Below are 26,766 nucleotides of genomic sequence, written 5' to 3'. Positions count from 1 at the left end.
GATCTAAACAAATGAGCGCATTTTTGCATGGAAAAACGATTTTGCAATATCTCGTATGTATGATGAGAGCAATTGAAGGTGGTGGTGTGGGCCAAGTAAACAAAAACCAAAACAAAAATTAGCGAACCGGCACGTGTGAAAACTATGTCCCACACTACTCTCGCATAATACGAATTTAAAATGTCTACCATTTAGAGCCACGCAAATTCTCAATTGTAGCTGCGCAGTATGAGCGTTATAGGTAGTGAGCTACTACCTCTACAACCACCATATGCGCCATTACTATTGCCTATGATGGAATCACCCCTCCTGCCTTCAAATATGTACTTAATATATGCAATGCGTTTGTGTGACTCTACAAACATGTACGAGTACGTTCTAGTCGGCTGCGCAAACCCATTCAAATAAGAAAATAATAAAAACTACAAAACCAACTAAAAGCGGCATAGACACAATTTGATGGTGAGGCCAGCAAGTCACAAATAGCAAAGGTAGCGGCAGTGAAGTTAAGTGACATTTTCATTTTATATAAAAACAATGAACAATTAACAGTTATTGCTCTAATTAATTAGTACATAACGTACATAAACATACTTGTACTTACCTATGTGCACATATACAAACAAACGTTTAGTGTACTGCTTGTGTTATCAGTGGAAATCGAATTTTTGTTAATGTCAGTTGCAAATAAGCGCAAATAACAACGGAGGAAACCAAAATAAGCGACATACTGATAACATTTTTCTAGTTAAATGTGTTTTGTGATAATTTTGTGAAGTGCTTTTGTATGTAAAAATTCTAAGGCAAATAATACTTTGAATTTTATCACTATTAAAAATTTAAAACCTATACCTGAAACCTTGAAAAAACGACGAAACAAACCTTGGTGTTTTGCAAATGTCAACATCAGCAAGCAATATTCAATAAGGATTACGCAAAAATTTTATTCGTTGGTCCATCATAAGATTTCAAAATGGTGAGTAATGTCCTTTACCTCACACCTTATTTGAGTGCCTTTTACAAATACTCATACATACTTGTATAACATGCATACGTGTGTATTTATAAAACATTACTACCTCACAAGGCAGTTCAAACCTTGTCTATTGTCTATTTATACACATGCCTATAGTCATGTCTTTTTACACTCAAAGGATATAGTTCGCTTGCCATTCGCCATGAGGAAATAGCTTGTGTGGCGCTTTTTGTTGTTACCGAAGCGGAAGTTTCGAGTACGCACCCAAGTTGCATAGTACTAGTAATAGTACGAGTAATATTTATATAACCGAAAACAATAACAATGTGCCGACATTAATGGAAAATACTCACTGCGCAACAATTGAGTGCATTCGCGACATTCGTCACTACTCGTCGTTGGCTCTCACTCTTTACTTGCTTTCCTACACATTATCCCGGTCGACAGCATTTAGCTTGCATGTGTGTTCGTGTGTGTGGGTGTCCTGCGGCTAAAGTGACGAGTGCGCTCGCTGATAATCACGTTTGTGAGTTCATTCACATTTTCTACATTTTCCCATGCTCCTGCTGCCAAGTACAAGAAAGAACGGTTGTATGTCCATATGCACAAGTGTTTGTGTGACTGTGAGAGCGACTCGCAGGATTCTTTCACATGATGTAGTACAATGTCCGCTGCACTGCTAGTGTGGGTTAGCATACATTTGCGGGCGTGGGAAAATAAGGAAAATCTCTACAAGTTGAAATGTTGTGTGTTGTGTAAGGTTTCTGGTTCTTTTCATATAATTGTTTTGAGCATTTATTTGAACACAATTTGTTTTTGGAAAAACTTGTACAATTAGACAAAACATTTCGAGAATATACTTGTACATAGTTTAATATTCTTAACGGATTGCTTAACGATTTTTCTTATAATATTAAATATCACAAGTTGCAATTTGTTCGGGAAAATATCGAAGATTTCTTAATCATCTAGAAATCGTAAATTTATAATAGCACTCCAGTGCGTTACAGACTCACAAAAAATTACACTATTAATTATCAACTCCCTCCATCTAAGCCTTTCGTTAGATGACCTTGCAGATTATTACAAATTTCCCTAAACTAGGTAATCTAGTAGCAAATAGACTTAACTTAATTAATTAATAAATATTACATTGTTACTTGCGTAGTAGGCTCAGTTTTCATGATCATAATGTCTACTAATTGGTTTTGAGAATTAGAAATAATGATCATTACAGATATTTTCCAAATAGTTGCGTTGGATTGTGAAATTTTTTGACAGTGCAATATATTATACTATATATACATATGTATGTATATACACTTGTTTATTATATGTACTTAGGTAAATATTTAATGCATTTGATTGCAGTTTTCAACTTTTCTCAGTTATTTGTTACTCATCAGTCCAAACTGTGTGTTCACGTGCTAAATATAGAGCAAAATGATTTGGATGAAATTGCGCAAAATGGAAAAGTCTGGAATAAATTAACTACTTTATATGTACACAAATATATACATATGTACATAAATACACACATCTGTACGTATATATATACTTACACGTGAATTACAAAATAGCTGAAATTTAAATATTATTTCCATTTAAAATGTATTTCATCGGAAATACATACATATGTACTTATATTTAACTGTAAAGTCACATGTTTTTTTATTACCATTTATTTTTCCATAAAGCTTGTTTTGTTCTAATGTTTAACAAAGATTAGTCGCTCCCGGAAAATCGCATATGACAGCTAATAACCATGTCAATGTCAAAATGAATATTAAATGCAACAAATAACAAGTGCACCACAGGTAATACGAGCTGGTTACAGGCAATTACTGAGAATAGTAACAGTAAAGAAAAGAAGGGAAATTCAAGTCAAAAAGTGAATTAATATAGCTCAGAAGTCTTATGAAGTCTGCTTCACCTTGTACTTCTATTACATAGTTAAACTATTATTATATACACACATATAAAAAATAGATATTTCACTCAAATGCTTTGAAAATATGTGATAAATCTTATATATGTACTATATTATAAGGAAGTGTAACTGTTAAAAGTGAAAATAATAAGTAAAGGATAAAATCCTTTAGTAGAGTATTTTATTTTTTTGAATTTTCTGAGAAAACTTAACATTTTTTCGTAAAAATTTTCTAACCATAAGAAGGTAGAGATTTCAATGAAGAATTAACCCATCGACTTTTTCAAAAAACGCAGTTATTTTAATTTGATTTTGAGTATTTTTCTAATATCAAGTCAAAATAAAGTGTACAAGCAAATAATTCAAATCAAAAAAATTACAGTGTGTTTGGGATATACCAAGATTATTTAAGCTAAAAGTTTCTGAAGTAAAAATGTTGTATTATTTTATTATTATATAATTTTTTTTTTGGGTTTGCACAATTATCAACTCTAGTCTAATACAAAAAAAATTTGTTCTTGAATCAATTCATAAAAATTGGTTGTAATTCGCACTAAAATAATATAGAATTTTAATATTAATTATATGAATTAATTTGCAAAAAAGAACATTGATTTTTACAAAACAAAAAAAAATATTAAAAAAAGTTTTAATAGAATTAATTTTATCAGTGTATTCGGCGCTCTTGCATGTAAGCATATATATTTATATTTTTCATGATGATATGCCACTGTCTAATTTGAAGTGTGGGTGAAAAACGTGATCTCACCATTTTTGTAATGCAGTGTACTTGCATTACCTTATTTATGTATGTGTAGGACTTAAATTGTTCAGTACACCTGTACATATAAGTATATGCACTTAATGTGCATGTAGTTTGAGCATTTTTCTACTCAAATTGCACTGAAACTTAATTCTACAAACAATGCTATTTGTTGTTGTAATGCGTATAGTAGTTGCTAAATAAATGGACTTAGTTTAGTAAAATTACTACATTCTTTACATGTACATACACATATACCATATTTATTATTAGGTTCTGCATACAAATAATCAAGATAGATCAAAGGTGTGGTCTCTAACCGGCAGGCTGTATGGAAGAAGAGCTTCTAATGCATTTCTACAAATTTTCTGGGACCACTCATTAGAAACTGCTAAACTTTTGTTGTTATTTTTTGTTTATTTTTTTTATTATTGATTTTTTTTTTTGGTTATTTCTTCTCTCAAATTAACTCTAAATGTAAATCAATCTTTATGAACTATTTTATTAAAATTTTTATTTATATTTCAATTGTTTATTTATGTGAATATTTATATTGGCTTGTAAGCTAAACTAATACCGTTAATTTATTTAAGACTCGTTTCCTCGATCACTCGCTACTTCATAAGTGGTTTGTGTCTGAGCTAAAACTTCATCAAGTAATATTCTCCATCAGAGGTCGCTCGATGAAGTATGTACTTATGGTTGTACATTTTTTTATATTTATTATTAAAATTAAAATTATTTGAGTGAAGCTTTTTAACTTGATAGTAGAAAATCCACGTACATTCTTGTATTGCATAAACGTGGGTAGTTAAGTAAATATATTTGTTGATCAATTCGATTGAGGATCATCTCGGCTCAAGCTTCAAATAGAATACGCATATGGATATATTTATGTACATATGTATTTATTCAAATTTACGTTAATCTGGTTAAAGCTGTAATATTACTTAATTGATTATATCCACTTGTGAATTTCAAAAAACATATTTTTTTGCAAGTATATCGAATGGTTAGATATTTCAAAATATTCTATGAAACTTTGAAATTGATCTGGCAAATAGTTTCGGAGATATAGGCGTATTTGCAAATAATTTTTAAATTAAAAAAACCATATTCTCGAAAATATCAATCAACTTTTCCCGTCCAAGATATTAGCTATTTAACTCAGACTTTTAATATATACTTGGTTCTCTTAAAAAATACTCCGAGAAACATTCGGAGGATTATTACAACTTACATATGTACATATGTATGTAGGTACAAACATGTAAGCACTTGATATTAATAAAAGCCCAGTGTTGGTAAAAGAATTTGTGTCTGGTGCCCATCAATTTTTTAACGTAAATTGTAAGGAAGTGTACACATTAAGAAGAGTAAGTGTTCATAGTGGCAATACGTCTTTTAATTAACGGCGCGTCGCACAACCCAACAAAATTGTACCTTAATACCTTCTTTTTTTTAATATTTTTCTTGCTTTAATTTAAAGCGAACTCCATCAATTGTATTTCCAGCTGTTCTTAACTACATTAGCATGTGTGTATGTACTCATCTAGATCGTTGTGCAGCCTACAACAACGGCAGCTTGCCTCCATTATATGAAAAAATTACTGAAACACAAAAACCAAATAATTTAAAAGTGAGAATAAAACATATTGGCATCAGCCAGCAGCTGCTACATTTCTTTTATTGCCATGTATAGTAGCATGCTTCATGTTTTCAACGAATTGAAAGAGTCCTGCGGGATCGAACATCAGCTGTGCTGACATGCAGCTGCTGGCGGGCACACTTCAATGAGCGCACTCTAAGGATATGGAGAATTTGAAAGAATTCAATGGAAACAATGCGTACAAAACACCACTGCGAATGTACATATGTACATACATACTTATATACATATATAACAAAATATAGTTTTTTTTTAATAAACTTGTTTATACATATGCAAGAGTAATTTTTTTTTGGCGCGAGCGCAAAATTTTTTTTTAAATTTTTTAAAAACCTGTACATATGGTGCAGTTTACGCATTGCGTTGCATTTTTATATAAAGTTTATCGACAGTGTTGTGCAAAATATATGTTACATTAGATACGGAAAATTAGTGAAATGAAGTGTTTATTTAAAAAAATCTTAAAACTATTACTATAATATTTGAAAAAAAAAGTCGATACAACGTTGATTTCGATTGCACCGTTACTATGATACCCTTCACCGGTGCAGTTCTTATAGCATAAAGGCGTATGAAAAGATCTCTATCTTGATCCTGATCGGTCAGTTTGTACAGAAAGCTATATGCTATAGTGATCCAATCTGAGCAATTTCTTCGGAGATTGTAGCGCTGCTTTCAACAATAATATGTTACAAATTTCGTAAAGATATTTTCTCAAATAAAACAGCTTTCCATATAAGATCTTGATTTTGATAGGTCAATTTGTATGACAGCTATATGCTATAGTGGTCAGATATCGCCGTTTCAGACAAATGAGCAGCTTCTTTGGGAGGAAAATACGTATGCAAAGTTTTAGCTTGATATCTCAAAAACTAAGGGACTATTTCCCGTATATACAGACGCTATACACAGATGTATATGTATGTATGTACATTTTAAGAGTCTCCGTAAGTATTTTATAAGTAATCAACAATTTTTATATTCAATATTAGCTGTTACATATGTTTTGCACAAAACTGTTAAAATATGTATGTACATATGTGCACTTACTACATATGAATATTTATTGTTTTTAATTAATTAGTGCAAATCATAAAACCATAAATCTATTACAAGTATTTGTTATCATTTAATCGACTAATGTCCTCCAGCAACAATGCTTGTAAGCCTTGACAGATAAGAATGACTTATACGATAGTCAGTAAAAATAAATAATGACCGATGAGAGAGAGAGAGAAGGTCCATTAAAACCAAGTAAGCTTAGGAGAGTATAAGAGGCTTGCTTGGGCACGCGTTCATGTCATGATCAGTTATACTATAATTGTTTAACAATACAAAAATGCACGCATACATACATGATGTATGAGCAATATATTTCAACCATATGGCAAGCATGAGCTCATGCGAATTGCATTTTGAAAAGTCATATAGCTATGGCAAATCCATGCAAGCAACTTAACCGCACTGGTCATTCACTTAGTTTGAAAGGCCTTGCAAGGCCGTCTAGTTGCAATTAAAAAGATATACATACATATGTATGTACAATACATAACTTGTTTCAAAGTAGCTGCAACAATTTTGAAACTCTAAAGTAATAGGCAAAACCATGTGCCAGTCAAATATTGTATTTTATCGATAGCTTAAATATGAATATATGTATCTATATGTATGTGAGTATATCGATACGAAAGATATGAAAAAAAATGTCATCGGTACTTGCAATTTATACAGTTAGTGAGGGGAGTAAGGAAGGGGGAAAAAGGGCGTGTCCATCTTGTTACTACTTCCATTTTCTAGTAATTTGAGAATAAGCAAAAGAACAGATTCTCAAGATTCTCAAACAGATAATGGGAAGCTTATAAACTGAAAAAAGTTGTTTCGATTTCTTCAGTAATTTTTTAACTTTTCTGAACTTTTAAAAAATAGTAAAAATTAAAAATGTTTCTGTAGTCGTTCCGCGATTTCTGTCGTCGTTCCGCGATAAAAGAATATACATACATATGTATATGTATATATTTTAAAACGCATATACATATGAACATAGAAGTAGGTAGGTAATTTCTTAATAAAGCGTAGTAAATACTGACTTTTACTCCTAGTGGTGCGTGTGCAAAAGCCAATACTAATGTATTTTCCATAAATTTATTCCTCGCAGCTAGTTATCTCTTATCAGCATACAAATTAAAAAAGGATTGATTATACTTTTATACCCTAAACCCTTAGCTTGTAACACGCAGAAAAAAACGTCGGAAACCTTATAAAGTATATGGTATATATGAGTAAAGTATACGGGTATATAATTATCGGTAAAAAGCGTAAATAACAAAATACATACTCCTAATCTATTGCTTTACGGTAGAAAAATATCTACAATAATCTAAAATGCAATTAACAACTATAAAATACATTCCTAACAAGGCAAAAACCGATTTATAAGGATAACTTACATCGGTTCCGATTTTCATCGATAACATCCAAGTACTCGTATGCAGACATTTTGAATAGTCGAACTTATTTTATTTTATTTAAGCGTTTGCTAAATGTGTCTCTCGGCTTAAATGTTTATGGACAACTCATAGAAGACACTATGCGGAGGTTTGCATTCAATTATGTCTTTTGCATTTTAAAATAGTACTTTTGAAGTCATTTGAAGTTTACGATTTTCTCAATGATTGCATTACTATAAATATACTTTGGCTGACTGCCCAGATCTTCCGTCTAGACGCCAGACATTTCACTTCGTTCTACATGCCGCATTTTGCAAGGCGTACACATTCTTGCAACTTGCATTAGATCTTCACTGGATAACATATTGCAAATATACTCATACGTACATACACATCTACATATGAGTACATACTTAAATACGTTAATTTTAATGTGCAAGTACTTGCAGTTTAATGAACTTTTTCTTTGAATTCTTTTTCTTTCAAACTTTAACATTTGTTTTAAATAAGTTGGAAAAGAGATTTGACATGCATATAGCAACAGATTCGTGCCTGATTAAAATATGGAATGGTGGAAGGGCTCTGAAAAATATTTTTAATATGAATATCAAATTTATTTTTAACTAATTCATAATTAATGTTATCCGTTCTTTTTTGTGTAAAAAAGCTTTTATTATTGAATTTCGTACAATAATCGATCTGTTCAAATCTCTAGAAATTTTTTAATGTTTTTTTTAACCGCGCACACTTTTCTTATACATACTTATAAGATACACAAACAGAGAACTCTTTCTAAATAACCTGAAATTTCAGAATTTAGTAATCTTTTCTGTTATAATTTTCATAAAAAGCGTCAACGTAAAGCCCATTCGTCTGAATTGATATTGATGACAGCATACGTTTATTCACTTCTTTTTCTAAAGAAATCCGATCTAGGATGTGACTCAGCAGCAATATCGATACAAAGCTGTAATAACTTATTTATATACTATTAAATCGAATGCACTGAGACGTGTTGGAATTTCGAAATGAAAGCCATACAGGTTATATATTTACGAGATAGATGTAAGTATAATAGAAAACAGCGAATAATTGAAATGAGAAAAATAAAATTATATTTGGCTTGCAGTTTAGTTTTGCTTGAAAATTATTTCCTAGGTCACAGCTCGAACTTCTTCTATTTTATGTGTGCCCCTTGATATTTTCTAATCGAGTTTTGAGCCACTAATGATAAGCTTTCAAATTTAGTATTAGAGCAATGATAAAATTTGTAAAATTTATTATCAGTTTTAAAATGTTTAGTTCTCAACATAACTTCAAACGGATTTCAAAGCTAGTCTTTTTAAGGAAAAAGAATAAAAACGTTAAATTCGACTGCACCGAAACTATTACATCGGTGCATTTCTTGTAGCATTAACGGTTATAAGAAGATTTTTAACTTGATTTTGAGCGATCACTTTGTATGACTACTACATGCTACAGTGATCCGATCTGAACTCGGAGATTGCAGAATTGCCTTGGACAATAATCTGTGTCAAATTTCGTGAAGACCTCTATAAAAGAGTTTTTCTTACAAGAACTTCACTTTGATCAGTCAGTTTGTGCTTCAGCTACATACTTACATACATACAGTGGATCACAGCTTATTTGATACAGCAGTCGATATAAATTTCGAATCCCAATATTTTCTAAACTGAAAGGAATTTTGAAAAAATTTAAACGCTATATTTTAGAGTAAAGAATTTCATATATATAATGTCCTTCATTTATTTAAAAAATATTTTATTTTCAAATATATGTATATAAAATTAAAATTACTGCTAAATTTCAGGTCACAGCTTATTTGATACAGTTCAATTCTTTCTAAAATAACAAAAACAAATCACTTTCAATCTTAAATTCTTAATATTTTGTGTGAAAGCCTTTCGCCTTAACAAGAGCCTGGATCCTGGTTGGCATTGAATGGACCAACTTTTGTGTGGTTTCTAGGGTAATTTTCTGCCATTCCTCTAGTAGCGCCCTTTTCAATTCCTCTTTGTTCGAAATTTTGTGGCTTCGAATGTTTTTGTCTAATAAAGCCCACAAATTTTCAATAACATTCATATCAGGTGACTGTGCCGGGGGTGTCATCAAATGGGGACAGTTCCATATGAGCCAGGATTGAACGACTGCTGCTTTGTGTTTTGGGTCGTTATCTTGATAAAAGCGGAATTTTTCTTTTATACCAAGATTCTCGGCACTTTGCAGCAAATTACTTCTCAGGATATTAAGGTACATATTTTTGTCCATTGTCCCTTCAATAAACTCCAAATTTCCTACACCGGCTGAGGACATACAACCCCAAACCATCACACTTCCACCGCCATGTTTCACTGTAGCTCTTAGGTTCTCCTTATTTAGCTCTCTATTCTTTTTTCGCCAAACGTAAGACATGCCGTCGGACCCAAAAATATTGAATTTCGACTCGTCTGAAAATATAACCGTGTTCCAAAAATCATGGGTCTTACAAACATGTTCCTGAGCGAACTTTAGTCGACATATTTGGTTTTTTTTACTAATAAATGGTTTCTTACGAGCAACTCGACCATTAAAATCATGTTCGCGGAGTACGCGGCGGATAGTTTCAGCACTACATGATTTTCCTAATTCCTGATGAACATCCACAACCAATTTTGGAGCTGATAGTTTGGGGTTTACCTTGATTTTTCGAACAATATAGCGCTCTTCGGAAGCACTAAAAATTTTGTTTGGCGCACTTCTGCCTTTACTTTCCACTCGATTTTCATGTAAATATCGCTCAATGATGTGCTGTACAGTGGAGGCACTAAGGTTCACAATTTCACCAATTTGTCGAACCGATTTACCGTTTTTAAATTTGTTTATGACCAGTTCACGCTGCTCAATTGTTGTACGACGACCCATTTTTATATAAACGCACTTGCTGTCTCCATGGTTTATTATAACACACTAAAAAATATTTAAAACTAATCATAAACGACGCCAATATGCATGGCAAAATAAAATACAGTTATGCGGTGCGACAAGCTGGCGCCTCGTGATGGAAAAATATCTGTATCAAATAAGCTGTGACCTGAAATTTAGCAGTAATTTTAATTTTATGTACATATAGTTGAAAATAAAATATTTTTTAAATAAATGAAGTACATTATATATATGAAATTCTTTACTCTAAAATATAGCGTTTAAATTTTTTCAATATTCCTTTCAGTTTAAAAAATATTGGGATTCGAAATTTATATCGACTGCTGTATCAAATAAGCTGTGATCCACTGTATGTATGTATGTAGATGCTATAGTGGTCCAATATCGGCTTTGGAGAAAGAACACATGCGCCAAATCGTGACGAACTTAATACATATACCGTGTTCAGGGTATAGTTACCGATTCATATTTACTGGTAAAATTTAAGCAGAACTATACCAAGCAATACCATATGATTTTAAAATTCAATTGAATCAATTGAAAACTGAAACATCTGCTGCAGCTGCTTTTGGGTTAATCTACTGATTCAGTTGTTGTTGTTGCTGGTGACTGATTAAACCGGCATATGTTTTTCCAATTAAATGGAATATGTATGCACATACATATGCATCTATGTATATTCTCGAGAACTATCACAGCGGTAGGTAACCAAACCAGAATCAGGTGCACGTGACCGAAGCACGTTTTTTTATGAAAGGGCCAAAGTTGGGCTTAAATCTTTCAAAGATATTGACGGCCCGTACCATCAAGTATGGCCAAATCACTATACAAAATAAAGTGTACAGCGTGTTTAAGCTCTCGTTTTTAAGCCTCGCTCTGAGACCTGTGTTTACCTTCGAAACTACCGTTAGGCTTTCCTTTGCAAAACAGGTATTATATACGATAATGTTCGTTTATTTTTATTCAATTATGTGAACGTCTAAATTTTGTCTTGCTGTATCTCGGGACAGCGCTCTCGGTCTTTCAGCAACTTCCTATTAGGGGGTCTTTTGCATAATATATGTATGTATGTTACTAAGCCGCATACTGTATTCCAGGCAGTTTGGGAGTATAGCATATGACTCACAACATCAGTGGAACATATTGGTAGAGTTGTCCCTAGTTTCTCAGAGAGTATTCGCCTTTTGCTTCGGAAACGTGACACATTTTACCACGAGGTGATCTGCCGTTTCAATATCTCGCCAAGTTCGCGCATAATCCTCTCTTTGATATTGGGCATCAAGGAGTAGGTCCACCTTCTCTTAATTGATGCATTTCACCTTTACTGACATTGAACGAGGCACTTGCTGTCGATTTTGTCAAAATCTTGAGCATGCTTCTTAGATGTGTTGACGTGTCGGATAAGCACTGATAGAGTTCTAAACGCAAAACATGTTCTTGTGATGTTAATCTAATCTTAACCACTCCTCTCATATAAGAACTGTATTAGGTTGTTGGTAAATTGGCCGCCGCATATAAAATGATTAAGCTGCGTCCTATCGTACTCAGTTTTTTGTGACATTGTGCTTGTGTTTGCGAATTGATATCAGAAGACTTCAAAAGGTGGGAGGTTACCCTATGTATGTACTATATACTTATGTACATACGAACAATAATTTGTATTGTTTCAGCTAGAGTATACAAGTTTTGTACAATACAAGCAATAAATACAGCTTAGTATTCTCATTTAATCCAATTTTGGAAGTTTTTATCACAAATATTTGAAAGAAAAAATACCTGGCACGGCAACACTGTTAAATATTTATTTTAATTTGGGCAGTCTAATAGCCCATTCACATATAACTTTCCTCGCTTTGCTTGCCAATTTTTACTTGAGCAAAATAGCGGAGAAGCACTTGCCGTATTTCTCTGTAATAAAAATGGCGACTGTTTTTTGGCAAGGCATAAAAATGTGAGAGTTACCCAACATATGTTTCGCCTGTTTGCTTCGATGTGAACGTACCCGTACAAAAGCATACATCCAACTTTTCTATCAAAACAAACTGACCAGAGCGAAGAAATAGTTCTATGTGAATCCGCCATAAAGCGCAGTCTATGACATTGCCATGCCGCAAAAATATTTTCTTTCATATTTATATAATAATATTGATAAATACTATGAGCAGTATTTGTTTTTGTCTTTTATGTTAAATCTAATTTTCTATTATCTTTATAAAAAGCCCTTCATTTTGCATAAAGCTATTTGTAGCATAATTTTTGTATTCCAATCATTTGATAGTGTTATGATTTGGCATTGGTGGCAACGCCATTCTTCAAGTGAACGTATCCGACAGTGAGAGTGGAGACAGTTCGTAACTTGTCGTTGGGCATTCGGTGATCACTCGTTGTTTGACAATGTAAAATTTTATTTTAAAGCGCAAAGTAATTATCCGTAATCCAATTAAATTTACTGGTTTATTCCAAATTGTTAATAAATAAAAAAAAGCAAATAAAACAAAAAAATTTAAAGTTATATGTTTTCGATGTTTGTTTGAACCCGTTTGTGTAACTTCGTGAAGTAAATAAATATACAATATTTGTATCACAAAGACTTGAGTTTATCGAAAAAAGAGAAAAATTATCAAGGTGAGCACCAACCAAATTTATTTGTTAAATTGATTGGCACATTTATATGTATATTAAAAATACTGCGTATTTGGAATTTGTGAAAAAAAGTGCACTAGTAAAATTTATTAACGAATAGTGTAATTATCTTTATGTAAATATGTATTTGGACTCTGTCCATGTAATTAGTTCAACAAGAAATATGTGCATATAAGTAGTTCGTACATATGGCTGACCTCAGTGGAATTTTCAAAGAGATACGTACAAACATTTGTGTGTGCATTGAGATACATGTGTATGTTTGTATATACGAGCGTAAACGATATGATGTGAGTTGGCAGAGAATAAACAAACGTATTTTCATTGATAAACATACATACATGAGCGAGTAATGGCGTCTGCAGTGTTGCAGGGTTGCAATTTTTGAAAATAAAATTTTAGTGCATACCGTAAATTTACGATAAGTAATTGTTTTTTTTTTTTTACAAAATTTATTAAAATTAGGTATTTGAGAACAATTACTGTTGATATATATGTATATATATTTTCAAGTTTAGTTCGATTGAGCGATTTTTGCAATTTTTGAAAATCAAATTTTTGTGCATACCGTAAATTTACGATAAGTAATTTTTACAAAATTTGTTAAAATTAAAATTTAATACGAATTTGAGAACAAAATAACACAGAATTACTTTAATTTAAAAGTTAATGGGAGTTTGAGAACAATTGCTGTTGATAATATATAATTATATATAAGTTTAGTTCGATTGGGCGAAATTTACTTTTTCAGTTGCATCATTTTAGTTAGAGAAAAGCAATTGTAATATAATTTTTACGTAAATATTTTGTATAAATTTATAAATATTATATAATAATTAGTTTTTAGGAATGACGAACAAGTAAATAACAAAAATACAATTATAAACTATTTCTGTAAAGAACAACTCACAATAAAATCTACGCCTTCGATTTCATATTAAAACATAAAAGTCTTAATAGTACTAAAATTCGTTCAAACAATACGATAAACAAGTTGTTAGTTTAAAATTTCCTACAGGGCCTTAATTAATATGTCCATTTGCTCATATTTCTTAATACATAGCAACGGGATTTATACCCGTCGGAAGCTCATAGAAATTAAAAAAAAAAAACTTAGTTTCCGTAATTATTTTTAGATTTATATATACAATATATATGTAGTAGTGTTTTCACTACTCATTCATTTCCGTTTGTTCACATTTTTGGGTTTTTGTTAATTGGATGAGTAGGTAACACAAGAAGGAAATTAGTTGAAGTAACCCACAAACTATTTCCGGATTTAGGCACGAATAATAGTTTTTTATTGCCTCATCACATCAGGATTGTAAAAAAAAAAGTTTGTTGTTAAAACAATTATTGAAAAGTAATTTTTTTAATAGAAGGAAATTGGAAAACTTAGTGTACCAATAGACTGCCAATAGAAAGTGCAGCATTATACAAATCTACTATGAAGCGCTGCAACTAGCATACAAATAATCTACATTGCAAGTTATTCTTCTGTTGTGGACTCGCAAAATTTTCTTTGGCGAAAACCTACAACTTAGAAACATCTCAAAGTTATACACAACATTTTTATTTTTATAAGCAAAATCTGTCCGAAGCGGTGATTTTCAAATTCTTTTTCGAAATCATATGGACAAAAATATATATTGCTTCCATTGTAACATGTAATTGTCTGAAAAGAATATTCACATCGACATTTCTGTACTTGCCACACACCCACACTTTTGCAGGCATTAACCAACGTTGGTGGTCATAATATGCTCATTTCTTTCACATAACTAAATTAGATTTCAGCAGGAAACTGGTTTTATATTGGCGCTTATTGTTATTTGACCTGTTCTTTGTTATCGTTAAACCAAATCAATGACACAAAGACAATTCTTATGAAGTCTGTGCATACCTATGGAATATACATACATACATACCTCCATAAATACAAAAGAAAAACGATCTCGATTCTTATCATTTAAATACACATTTTACCACACTCTAACCTCAACAATACCAGCAAGGTATGAAATTGTTTCTCATGAATACCAAATGCCTGTTTGGCGATAATAAGCGTGTAGTACTACAAGCAACCGCATATGTGTTGTTGTAGTGCATTTTCATTACAGGGCTGTTTAATGAGTACTTATATTTAAAAATATGCATTTCTGACGGCGGTAATTTTTAGTTTTCATGGTTCTCATGATGTGTTTTTTCTGACATAATGTGGAAAAGACGTTGTTTCGTTAGGTCTAATAGTTATCGGTAAACCAAGTTATAGAGGGATTAGATTTTTAGTATCATTTTCAATTTAATTTGGGACGAAAACGGATATTGAGATCTCTCTGGGTTTTTTGTTACCAATAGCTCGTTGAAAAATAATAGTTATTGTTGTTGTAGCGGCAACAAACATTTTTGAAAAAAACTTGAAGGAGTTTAGTTCACAGTCCGTTGCCGTATAAAAATCTCGGTATGTTCCAGTTACGCAGACCCGACTGTCTTTGTCGTGAGAACATAGAAATCAGTTCTCTTTCTTGCTTGATAAATGTGATTTTATAAAGCAGATTTAGATGAACGTATGTATGTGTTGGAAATTCTGAAAACTCCCAGTAATAATTGGAGTGAAAAATTCCTTCAAATACCATTTTCCATTTACATACTTTCACATGTATTTACATACGAACACCCACTATAAAAACGGACCAATGGGTCGATATGAATGTAGACCAGCATTGAAAATTTTGCTAGTCCAGTATAATCTGTATATTTTTATTTAACTTTTCGGGTACAATGGTGGCGTTGGCGACGGCGGTCTTTCTCTTTCATCACACTCAAAACTCAAACGAGTATAATTTCTCATTTTCATGCTGCTATTGTTCGTAGAATCTCAGTTGTTAGAGTTTTTCCCATATAATAAAACGCCCTGAACAATCAACGATCGAAGGGCGATCAAACGTACATACATACATACATACGTCTGTTCACAGGCTGGACTTGGTACATTTGAATCTGTAATAGCTATACAACGGTAGTAGCCTCCTCCATTTACTCCTTCTGCTTGCCTGCATGCATTTTCGATAGATCATTAAAAAAAATTAAATTAGAAGTTCAATATTAATGAACGAACGAACGATCGTTTGTCGTGGTTGGTCAACTCTGTAGCAGCATCCATCCAATTTAGGAATTTCGTTGCTTCAAGTCAAACTGTTATGGCACATTTTTTGTATTTTTTTTTTGTATTTCATTGATCTTTACCGCAAAGCGGGGAACCCTGCAGGGTAATGCTATGGAAAACTGATCGATGGCTCACGATCTTCGGCTTACAACATTCTATGGCCTTATGCATTTATGCTACGCTACTGCGCCTGCGCCGTATGCTACAATATCTACATTCAAATTGAAAGCGCAGCTTGTTAAAGCATTTTTGGTGATTGTTGCTTCATTCGCCGCTGCTCGAACACATTTGGGTCTGCGCCTGCGCCTGCATATTGAGTGCATTCTTCTTATCTTTTGTTGTTGCTTTCTTTATGCTCTGTGTGTGTTTAGGAGCATTGCTGCGTTTGCTTTTGTTGTTGGCGACAACGTCGTTGGTGATCGCTGCGTGATTGCATTTCTTGGAAGGACGACTCAAGAATGTTTTATTTATTTTTTTCTCGATTTTTTCTTTACATTGCATTCGCCTTAATGCTGTTCTTCAGATACTTCCTTCAGCTTTCTTTCAGTACACATATACACTTGTATGTGTTTTTTTTTTTTGTATTAAGTGATTGTTGAATGCATTCTCGGAGTGGTTCTTGGGTTCCCAACTGTAAAAGCAAAGTATGAAAATATTCTTTTTTCCCACTAGAGTCACGATTGTTGTTGTTGCTTGTTATTCTTGTTATTGTTGTAGCTCTTGATCATGTAAATGGAGCCTATGCAGTGCATGTGTGTGTGTGTGTTTGTGCGACGATATCTGGTAGTACCACATTCCAATCTCAGAATGAAGCAAACTTGAAACCAGAAATAAGACAACCAAGAATTGAATTATTCCCACCGAACTGAACTCCAACTCTAACAGACAGACATATCTACACATTTTTATAGACAAACAACATGTAAGTATGTATGTGAGTGTATGTTGTTTTATGTTGCTGCATTATGTAGCGTTATACTTCTTCGGTATGTTGAAGCAGCGAGTATTACCTGGTGGCCGCTTGCTAAGGTTGAATTACTGACTGACTCTTACATAGCCACTTTGTACTGTGTTGCTATGCTTTGCGCCTTCTACACTGCTATGAGCATTCTCCGGTTCTTTGACTGACTCGCTGGCATTCAGAGGCCGCCCAGTGCGTTGGCTTGCTCCATTCTTTGTATCCAGTGTTGATTTTCTAATAAGAATCTAACTTTGTTGTTGGTCTGCGCTTGCGTGTCGACATACAACAACAGTAACTTATTTACATATGTGCATACATACATACATACATCTGCAATTCTCTCACAAGTCGCCAGGTAACTTGAACATAACTAAACCAAACAATAAAAAAAACTTTGAAAAAGTGGTTTAGCTGCATTCCAATGTATTTTATTGCATTTATGTTGGGTTGACCAAGCGGCGGGCCATATGACGTTGCCAGATATATTTTTAAAGGAACATAAAAAGTTTAGTAACTCTTAGAGATAATTGATCTTTTCGTATAGCTTGCCGTCAAACATGAAATTGGTCATTTCAGAACTGATATAGACATAGCAAGACTGTCTGGTTTATTCGTTTTGAGGTCTGTAACCAGTCAATGAGAGAGAGGGTAGATCGGGGACAATTCCCCCCAAGCCCGGAGTTTTCAACACAGCCCGGTGCTTTGCAATAATTTTTTGCAGATTTCTTTCAACATCAATTGATGAATCAGTGGCCCACATCCTGGGCCCCGGTTCTGTTTCTACGGAACTGCCTGTAACGCGCCTTCTGGTTATATAGTTTCTCAACTCTGTAAAGTTAAACCATTATAATTAGGAGTTTGAAAATCTCAGCATTTCGGCTCAGTACCTAATACACAAGAAAGATTTTTTAAAAGATAAAAAGAAACTTACAGAATACTGAGAATTCATAATTATTGTAAAATAATATAAATATATCGCTAGATTATTCTCTTGTTTAACATAAAAAAAAAACAGTATGGAAAACCCTTCAGCCTACTCACCGTAGCACTACACATTTGTCTCTACTTCAGTTGTATTTCCACTCACTCTCATCTGGTAGCACTATCACCCCTATTACTTCGCATACTTGGCTACAACTCTACTACTCTAATGTAGATATTTTATTTTTGGTCTTTTCAATGCGGTTTCCACGAACGTCCATGGTTGAATGTAGTTTTGTCTCCCGTGACTGCATCACTAGTGCATTAAGTCTGTTGGTGCCAACACGCACGTACGACTACGTCAGAGAAGAAAAATAGCAAAACGTGGTGGAAAATTTTTAACTAAAAGTTTTAAAAACTTACAAAGCAATTGAAAATTGTTTATAAAATTTAGTGATAATTTGTGTTAAATATTGTTTTTGTTAATATTATATTATTGAGAGTGTGGTTATTAACTGAAAAAAAAAAACATTTCTTTTTTTTTGAAAGTTTGAAGAAAAACGAAAACTTTCGTATGAACTGTTCGTCTGCACTCGTGCGATTATGTGCAGCAGAGTGAATACTTGCTTAATTAATAATTGAACTTAATTTATTTGGATTGCAGCAGCTGTTAGTATTAAATGTAAGTGCAAAAATTCTTTAGGAATTTAAATTTATATATTTCATTTCCTTTTAATATTTAAATACACATATGTATAAGTTGTAGTGTGGTCACATGTGTCATAGAGCTATTTTTCAAAGCGTTGTCGCTATGTGGGGCGGCTTAAGTAAATTCACTACTTTTTCCATGGTGATTTTCGTTTTTAAACTTGTTTTGCACCTTGTAAAAAATAAAATTTCCTTTAATTTATATGAAATTATTATTAAATTTATTATGAATTTTGTGGTTACTTATTCGTAATAACGGCAAGTTTTCTTAAATCAAATATATTTTTCATTTAAACAGTAAATACAATTACAAAACAATCGCTTGCTGTTGTTGTGAAAGCTTGATTTGTGATTTACAGAGCAGCTGTTTTTTTATATCGGGTTTTCATAGTTTAGCTGCTGTTGAAACTGAAAAGCAGGAACACATATGCACGAGAAAAAATATAAAATAACACGTATTTGTGTGTAAAAACTGTTTACAACAATGCTAAAACATTAACAACGTTAAATATTTAGTAATCCCAGCAATATATTGACGCTTTAATCATTATTGTCATTTTTATAAGTCGTACATGGTTGGATTGAACAATCTTTTCGCATATGTAAGCTTTTGAATTAAACACCAAAAAATTTGAAAAACAGTGTTTTTCAAACACTAGCAAAATTATAAGGGTCATTTAATGTCTATATTTTATTTAGCCAACAACGGGCCAGACCATATTCGATTCCTTATTCTTATTTTTGAACCACACAGTAATCATTATGGGACTTATCGCTACAATATCCAACTTTACCGAAAAAATTAAACTTATTTTCTCTACCTCTATCCTTTCCGCGAACTGGTTGCTGGAACTTGTTTCCAATCATTATGGTTATTTTCTTCTGTACTCAAAACTAGCGAATCCTATTTTAACAGCCATACAGTAATAACTCTTCAATTGATTAATATAAAATATTATAAATTGTTGTTTTCAAATTTCCAATTCATCCCACTTAGTTTGAAATATATAAGTCTATTACTATTACTAGTTATAAAGACTTGACTTTACGCCTGGTAACATTTTTCGCAACACTCCTCGTGCATTCGATTACTACTCGTTGCATCGGCTTACTTGTGCATTTTTGCTCGCCTTCGACCTGCAAGTCCAACAGGGAGACCAATGCATTGCTTTATTGCCGTGTGCCATGATGAGTTAAATTATCATTTCTTCATACATATGCTTTTGTACTCTATATTCATTCCAAAGTGGCGGTTGAAAAAAATATTCCTCCTATACCATTGTTGGGTGGTGATTGTTGTTGGCATTTGTGCATGCTACCATCACACAAACAATAACAGCAGCAAAAGTTTGTCTGTCGGCGAGATTTTTTCATATTTCCATTGATGGTTCCTGCATTACTCCGGCATATAATGTTGCCACCTCTTTCTTTCGTGTATGTAATTCCAGTCAACTCGCCGAAGCGTTTGTAGAGATTGAAGCGAGACCAGACCAGCATTGTATTCGTCGTTTGTTTGTCTCTAGTGGCAGCTTTAACGAGTAGTCTGTTGTTGTTTTGCTTTTAAAACTTTTTTTTTTCATTTTTCTGCTGCCACTTCAATTGTTTTGCTGTTGCTTGCTGGTTTTTTTTGTTTTTTATATGTTGCACTCAAATTGCTGTTTGACCACATTCCATTGAAACTTTCTCACAGTCTGCTGCAATTGCCCCCAAGTTGGTTCGGTTCGCTTGGTTAATAATAATATTGCTCAGCGACTGACTGGTTTGGCTTTGGTTTCGTAGTTGCTGTTGCTTTTCGCTCGCTTACAGCAATTTCTCGTAGTTACAAATGCAATGCTATTAGATATCTATGTACATACATACATATATAGATGAAACCCAATCCAATTCACTTATAAATCACCAGCTCCACAAGACATTATGCTTCTTGCCAGGTCTTTTTACGGTAGTTTTTTCTCGTCCGCTGGCTATCAAGAAGGGGAGTGGTATATTTTTTTTTTAAATAATGTTTTCTATAGTATTTTCCAAATTATTTGACTTTGTCGGCGAATATTTCCAAATTACAATATAAAAGTTTGCTGGAGGCACCAACAAGTTCAGTTTCTGGGAACTTGATTACTTGATTAAATTAGGAGAATATAGAGCGTTGTATAAGTAGTAGTTTTGAGAACTTTATTGATAAATCGGGATATATGTGATTTGTAGTTGGTAAAAAATTACAGTTTAAAAGTCCTTGACTCGAAGGTATTTGTCAGGTTTTAATTAACTTCGAGCAGTTTCGAAAATTTACGCATACAACATTATTTTTATCTACTGGAAAACAAAATGCGTTCTTCAAAAATATAACTAATTGCTTTGAAAGCTTTCGAGCTTATATTATGTTTTGCAACCGTTATTTTATATACATATGTATATGATAATTAAAAATTCACATTTGTAATCGCTTCAAAGATAAAAATATCGTTCTTGCAAATCAAATATGTATGTTTTTTGTCAATATTTCTAGACACCTGCGCCCCGATAAGTATGTATTATCTATTTGTCTACTGCGTTGCCACATTTCACATCGACGCCATTACAATTTTTTGCGCCACACTTACTAGCTTGTAAATGAAACTAAAAAAAACGCATTTTCCAAAGCTATCAACACGCGATACGAGGAGTATTTGGCGAGAGCCAAGTGCAGTCATTAGCTTGTGTGTTTGCAAAAAATATAATTTCTCCTACACCCTTACAACCACTCCGCTTAAAGAAAGAGAGCTTATTGCAAAATTGCACCTAACTGTCATGCAACTTTTTCCCCGAACTTAATCGTACATTCATCTACGCCGGGTCATATGCTTTCGTAGACGATAAACTTCGTTCGGTCGGAGCCCTGACGCGCGAGCCGAGGTCGTTCATCGCAGGGTTCATTGATTATTATGTCTACAATACTACAAAACCCTACATGACATGATGGTTGTTTAGAGATGCGATCTATATGCTTTTGCGAATGGCATTCACTTCGCCTGCTGCATGCCAACCCACGCTGTTCGGTCGTCGTCCTTGTTGGTGTTGGTCCACTTCGTTTTTTGGCCGCCATTACTGCACTGGAAATGTCCTGCGCAGCTAGACACTGCTTACAACGTTGTGTACGTATGCATGTGTGTGTGTGCGTGTGTGTTCGGAAGCCACCCAACTTGTGATTTATGATTTGCCAAGAATACACATACACATTTTTATATCACTTTCCTTCCAGCGTTAGAGCAACACCTAGACGAGGGCGACGAATTGCGAAAATGCATTTTCGTCGGTTAACGACTTGGCTGACTTTGGCTTTTACGGTCGTTGCTCGTTTATGAGTATTTTGCTCGCATCTACGCTAAACGAGCACAATGTTGTATGCGTACTCCAAAACCGAGTGTTATATAGTACTCGTATCACATTGAATCGGCTCTGTAAAGCATACGGCCGTCGTCTCGTTGACGTAGTATACTCACTCGCTTGTAGCGTAGCGCCCATAAATGGAGAAGCTTAACGAAATTTCTTGAAACTTCTGCCATCATCATCATCGTCCTTGTTTGAATAAGTGCATTGCAGCTGCTGAGAGCATATCCTGTCGTGCAGCTGGTTAGCTGGCGTTAAAGGTGTACACTCACACATGTTATGTATTTCCACCCTTAATTAATGTCCTTACGCTGTTGTAGTATGTCCTGCGCAGCATTTTTACTCGCTCGTTTGTCAGTGTTCCTTGACAGCTAGCGCTTTGTGCTCATCGCTTCCAGGATTCAGTCATCAGACAGACATCGTCAGGACACATCGGTCGTGCTTTGCTTTTGTGATACACTACGTACAATATACATACATACAAGTATATACAAATATAGTGTACTTTCCTCACAAACTCTTATTTGAACTGTGAAAAAGTGGGATATGGGCATAAAAATGGCGCCGTTGCTATTAACTGTCTTCGTGTAAAAAACGTCTATGGCTGAATGATTGCTTCGTAAAGCTGTTAGCGTATACATACGAAAAAGTTTTCATCGAAGGTATGGGTTAAAAGGCATTTAGTGCAAAAAATATTCATTAAATTTATTTTGAAATTGTTAACTAGAGTATGTTTTCGATAAGATTACAGTTACATATGTACGCATGCATCATAAAAATTTCCAGTTAAAACGGAAGTGAGTTTTTTTTTACGAATTTCTTCGAGCAATATAAATGTAATAATAATCTAGATTTAATTCTAAGGAAGTACGAAATATAACAAAAAATTATGCAGATATCAAGTCTTTGAACTTTTCTTACATAAATTGTAGTATGTTTTCAGTTCTAAAAAAATGCAATAACTAATAAAAGCTTGTCTATTGATAACTTAAGTACTTGAAATATGAAATACGAAAGTATTTATTTGGCTGATTTAATAACAGGGTATATCTTATATGTATACGTAATTCTCTATAAAAGTCACACAATTCTACTCAGTCGGAATTGAAAAACATTCGCAACAATAGTTGACTGAGAACCTTTGACGTTTACACAACGTTTTTTTATTAGTTTATAAAATGTAGTGTATATGAGAGTAAGCGGGTAAATACAGCAAACGTTAAATGCAAATAGTAGGTGTATAAAAAAATTAAAGCTAAGTTAGTTACATGGAAAAGGGGAAAAAATGAAAAAAAGTTGTGAAAAACTAAAATGTAACAAATATTAAAAATTATATATAAAAAATAAAAATTATATATAAAAATAAAAATTATATATAAAAAATAAAAACTATATATATATAAAAAAAAAAATTATATATAAAAAATAAAAATTATATAAAAACTAAAATATAAAAGATATAAAAAATAAAATATAAAAATAAAATAAAGCATAAATAATAAAATATAAAAATAAAATAAAGCATAAATAATAAAATATAAAAATAAAATATAAAATTTAATAAACAAATTAAAGGTAGTAACAAAAAATCAAAAACTCAAAAACAATAAGTGCAAATTTTACTTGAAGTATAATATATTAATATAAACAAATTACATACCTGAATGCCAGCGTTATTTGGCATAACAACACAAAACTATTTCGTTACTCATCGCACAATTGTTTTTAATTGCAATAAATGTATGTTTTTTTTTCGAAATAGTGGCGCCAGCATTTATCTAATCTTATTTTGCTCAAAGATACCAAATTGTGCAAGTTGTCAATACAATACGTAATAGAAGAAAAGAGAGAGAGAGAAAGAGAAAATTAAAATAATAAAAGCTCGGGGAGTGACACTTTCTGAGTTGTGTCAATAATAATAATTATAAAAATTTTTGCAAAAGCTTTTAATTGCAACTAGAAACCTCTCTAAAAAATATATACGTGAACTCTGTCAGCAAGCGTAGACACTTGTCAACAATGAGTTACAAAATGGGAGCAACAACTTCTTATCTATTCATACTGATTTTGCAAACACCTTTTATTTGTGTTCTATATATTGACTAACAAAATCGTTTACTTTTATTCTACTTGCAGACTTACAATCGCAATAATCGCAGCATATTATTATTATTAAACCAACAAATTTATCGTAAAGGAAGTAAAGGACAACAGCAGCAAGATGTCTGAAATAATTGCCGAGAAACCGTCAAGTTACAATACAACTAATACTACGGCCGCCGAATTAGCAAGGCGCCTAATTTTTGAGTGTGGTGGTTGGACAGCGGGTAGAAACAGCTACGACGTAACGGATAACAAAACGAATGAAGTGTACCTACCCCAATGGAAGTGTGAACAATTTAATATGGATGAGAAATATCAGCGCGAAGACGAACGCCTGAATTCATTCGAAAATTGGCCACTCGAATGGTTGAATAAGAGGGAGTTAGCACAAATTGGCCTAGTCTATACGGGCGAAGATGATAAAGTCAAATGTTATTTTTGTGAAGTCGAGATCGGACGTTGGGAACGTGATGATCAACCGATCAATGAACATTTACGCTTCTCACCGAATTGCCCATTGCTGAGACGGCGCACCACTAACAACGTGCCAATTAGCAATGATACATTGAGTCGTGTGCTACCGCCCGTTAGTTATGATGTATGCGGCAATGAAGGACACGAATTCGAGGCAAACGATGTGTCTGCAGATATTGCACCAGCACCACAGGCTGCGCTGACAACAGCAGCATACCAATACGATAGTATAGCGGCCGACAATTTGTCCAATCATCATGCGAATGTGAATAGCAACAGCAGTAGCAACAGTAGATGTGGCAATGAAGCGCAATTGTATCGACCCGAGTATCCTGAGTATGCTATCGAAGCGGCACGCTTACGTTCGTTTGCCGAATGGCCACGCAACATGAAGCAACGTCCAAAAGAATTAGCTGATGCCGGCTTCTTCTACACCGGCACAGGTGATCGCGTTAAATGTTTTAGCTGTGGCTGTGGTCTCAAGGATTGGGATGATGACGATGAACCATGGGAACAGCATGCGCTGTGGTTACCGAAATGTCGATATTTGAATTTACTGAAAGGACAAAGTTATATCGACAGCGTTGCGGCCAAATATAAAACGAATAACAGTAAATGTGCTGATGCAGTGCCAGCGGAAAGTGATCAATATTGTCCAACAACAGAAAACATCGTCATACAACCAGTGGTGGCGACAGCGACTTTGACGCCAACGACGTCCAAGATTGAGGAGGCGGCGACAGCTGCTGTGAAGACCACAGCGGCGGCGGCAACAATTGCCGAGGAGAAGCTATGCAAGATATGCTATGCCGATGAGTATAACACGGCGTTTTTACCCTGTGGCCATGTGGTGGCTTGCGCCAAGTGCGCGTCTTCGGTCTCGAAGTGTCCGGTCTGCCGGAAACCCTTTACAAATGTGATGCGCGTGTTTTTTCCTTGATCATCTATATAAACTATTTATTAATGTGTAGACTCACCCGCGTTGTAAATAATAATAATATGCGGTAAATCGGCCAGTTGTGGCTTGCAGCAAAAAATAACTGTGTTCCTGCGACTGGCCGGTAAAGAAACAAATATTTATGTAATTAATTACTTATTCTTAAATATATGCATAAAATAAAAAATCAACATAACACATAAAAAATACCGCTGTTGTTTATTTGCTTGGGGCTTGGCGGTAATACTATATACATATACATAAGTATAGTATATATACATACATAAACATATGTATATATAGAGAATTTATTCTCTGGAATTTGAAGATCTTGTTGTTACAGAGCGTAAAGCGCATAAAATAATTCCATTAATTACTTTACATACATTTGTATGTATGTATATGAAATTTACGTGTAAATAGGTATGTACTTACCCGTACATATTAATTAAGGAAGGCATGCACGTACATATGTACTTTATTCAAGGTCTGCGGGATTATGTGTTTGCTGTAGAATATATTTGCATGAGTCATGGGTGTCTAAAAGTATTTACTAAATGCGCATATGTACATGGTACTTTAAAAATTGATGTTTCAATATCATCATATTTTTTAATACATATAAATTGTTTGTTTATCAACTTTGCCAAAATTTCTGCCTTCCAAAATTTGTTGACATTTTGCACTATGTTATATACAATACATTTGATATTATATATGTATGTACAATATATAACACATATTTTATATATTTAAATCACA

The 26,766-nt window shown here is 33.4% G+C and overlaps 1 protein-coding gene across 6 annotated transcripts; it reads left to right on the top strand.

Annotated features, from left to right (window-relative positions):
* Window positions 1-465: 465 nt before the first annotated feature.
* On the top strand, window positions 466-26,211 carry Diap1 (Death-associated inhibitor of apoptosis 1). Of its 6 annotated transcripts, none has more exons than XM_014243610.3 (2): window positions 466-976; window positions 24,627-26,211. In XM_014243610.3, exon 2 carries the CDS (start codon window positions 24,712-24,714, stop codon window positions 26,005-26,007), a length of 1,296 nt encoding a protein of 431 aa, XP_014099085.3. In that variant the 5' UTR covers window positions 466-976; window positions 24,627-24,711; the 3' UTR covers window positions 26,008-26,211. The 6 variants fall into 6 exon arrangements, with proteins under 6 accessions (XP_014099085.3, XP_014099084.3, XP_014099087.3 ...); XM_014243609.3 differs by lacking the exon at window positions 466-976 and adding an exon at window positions 13,118-13,353; XM_014243612.3 differs by lacking the exon at window positions 466-976 and adding an exon at window positions 18,968-19,101.
* The last annotated feature ends 555 nt before the right edge of the window (window positions 26,212-26,766 follow it).

This window comes from Bactrocera oleae, chromosome 6 (assembly GCF_042242935.1).
Source record: "Bactrocera oleae isolate idBacOlea1 chromosome 6, idBacOlea1, whole genome shotgun sequence".
Lineage (NCBI taxonomy): Eukaryota > Metazoa > Arthropoda > Insecta > Diptera > Tephritidae > Bactrocera > Bactrocera oleae.
This window is presented reverse-complemented; position numbering and strand designations above follow the sequence as displayed.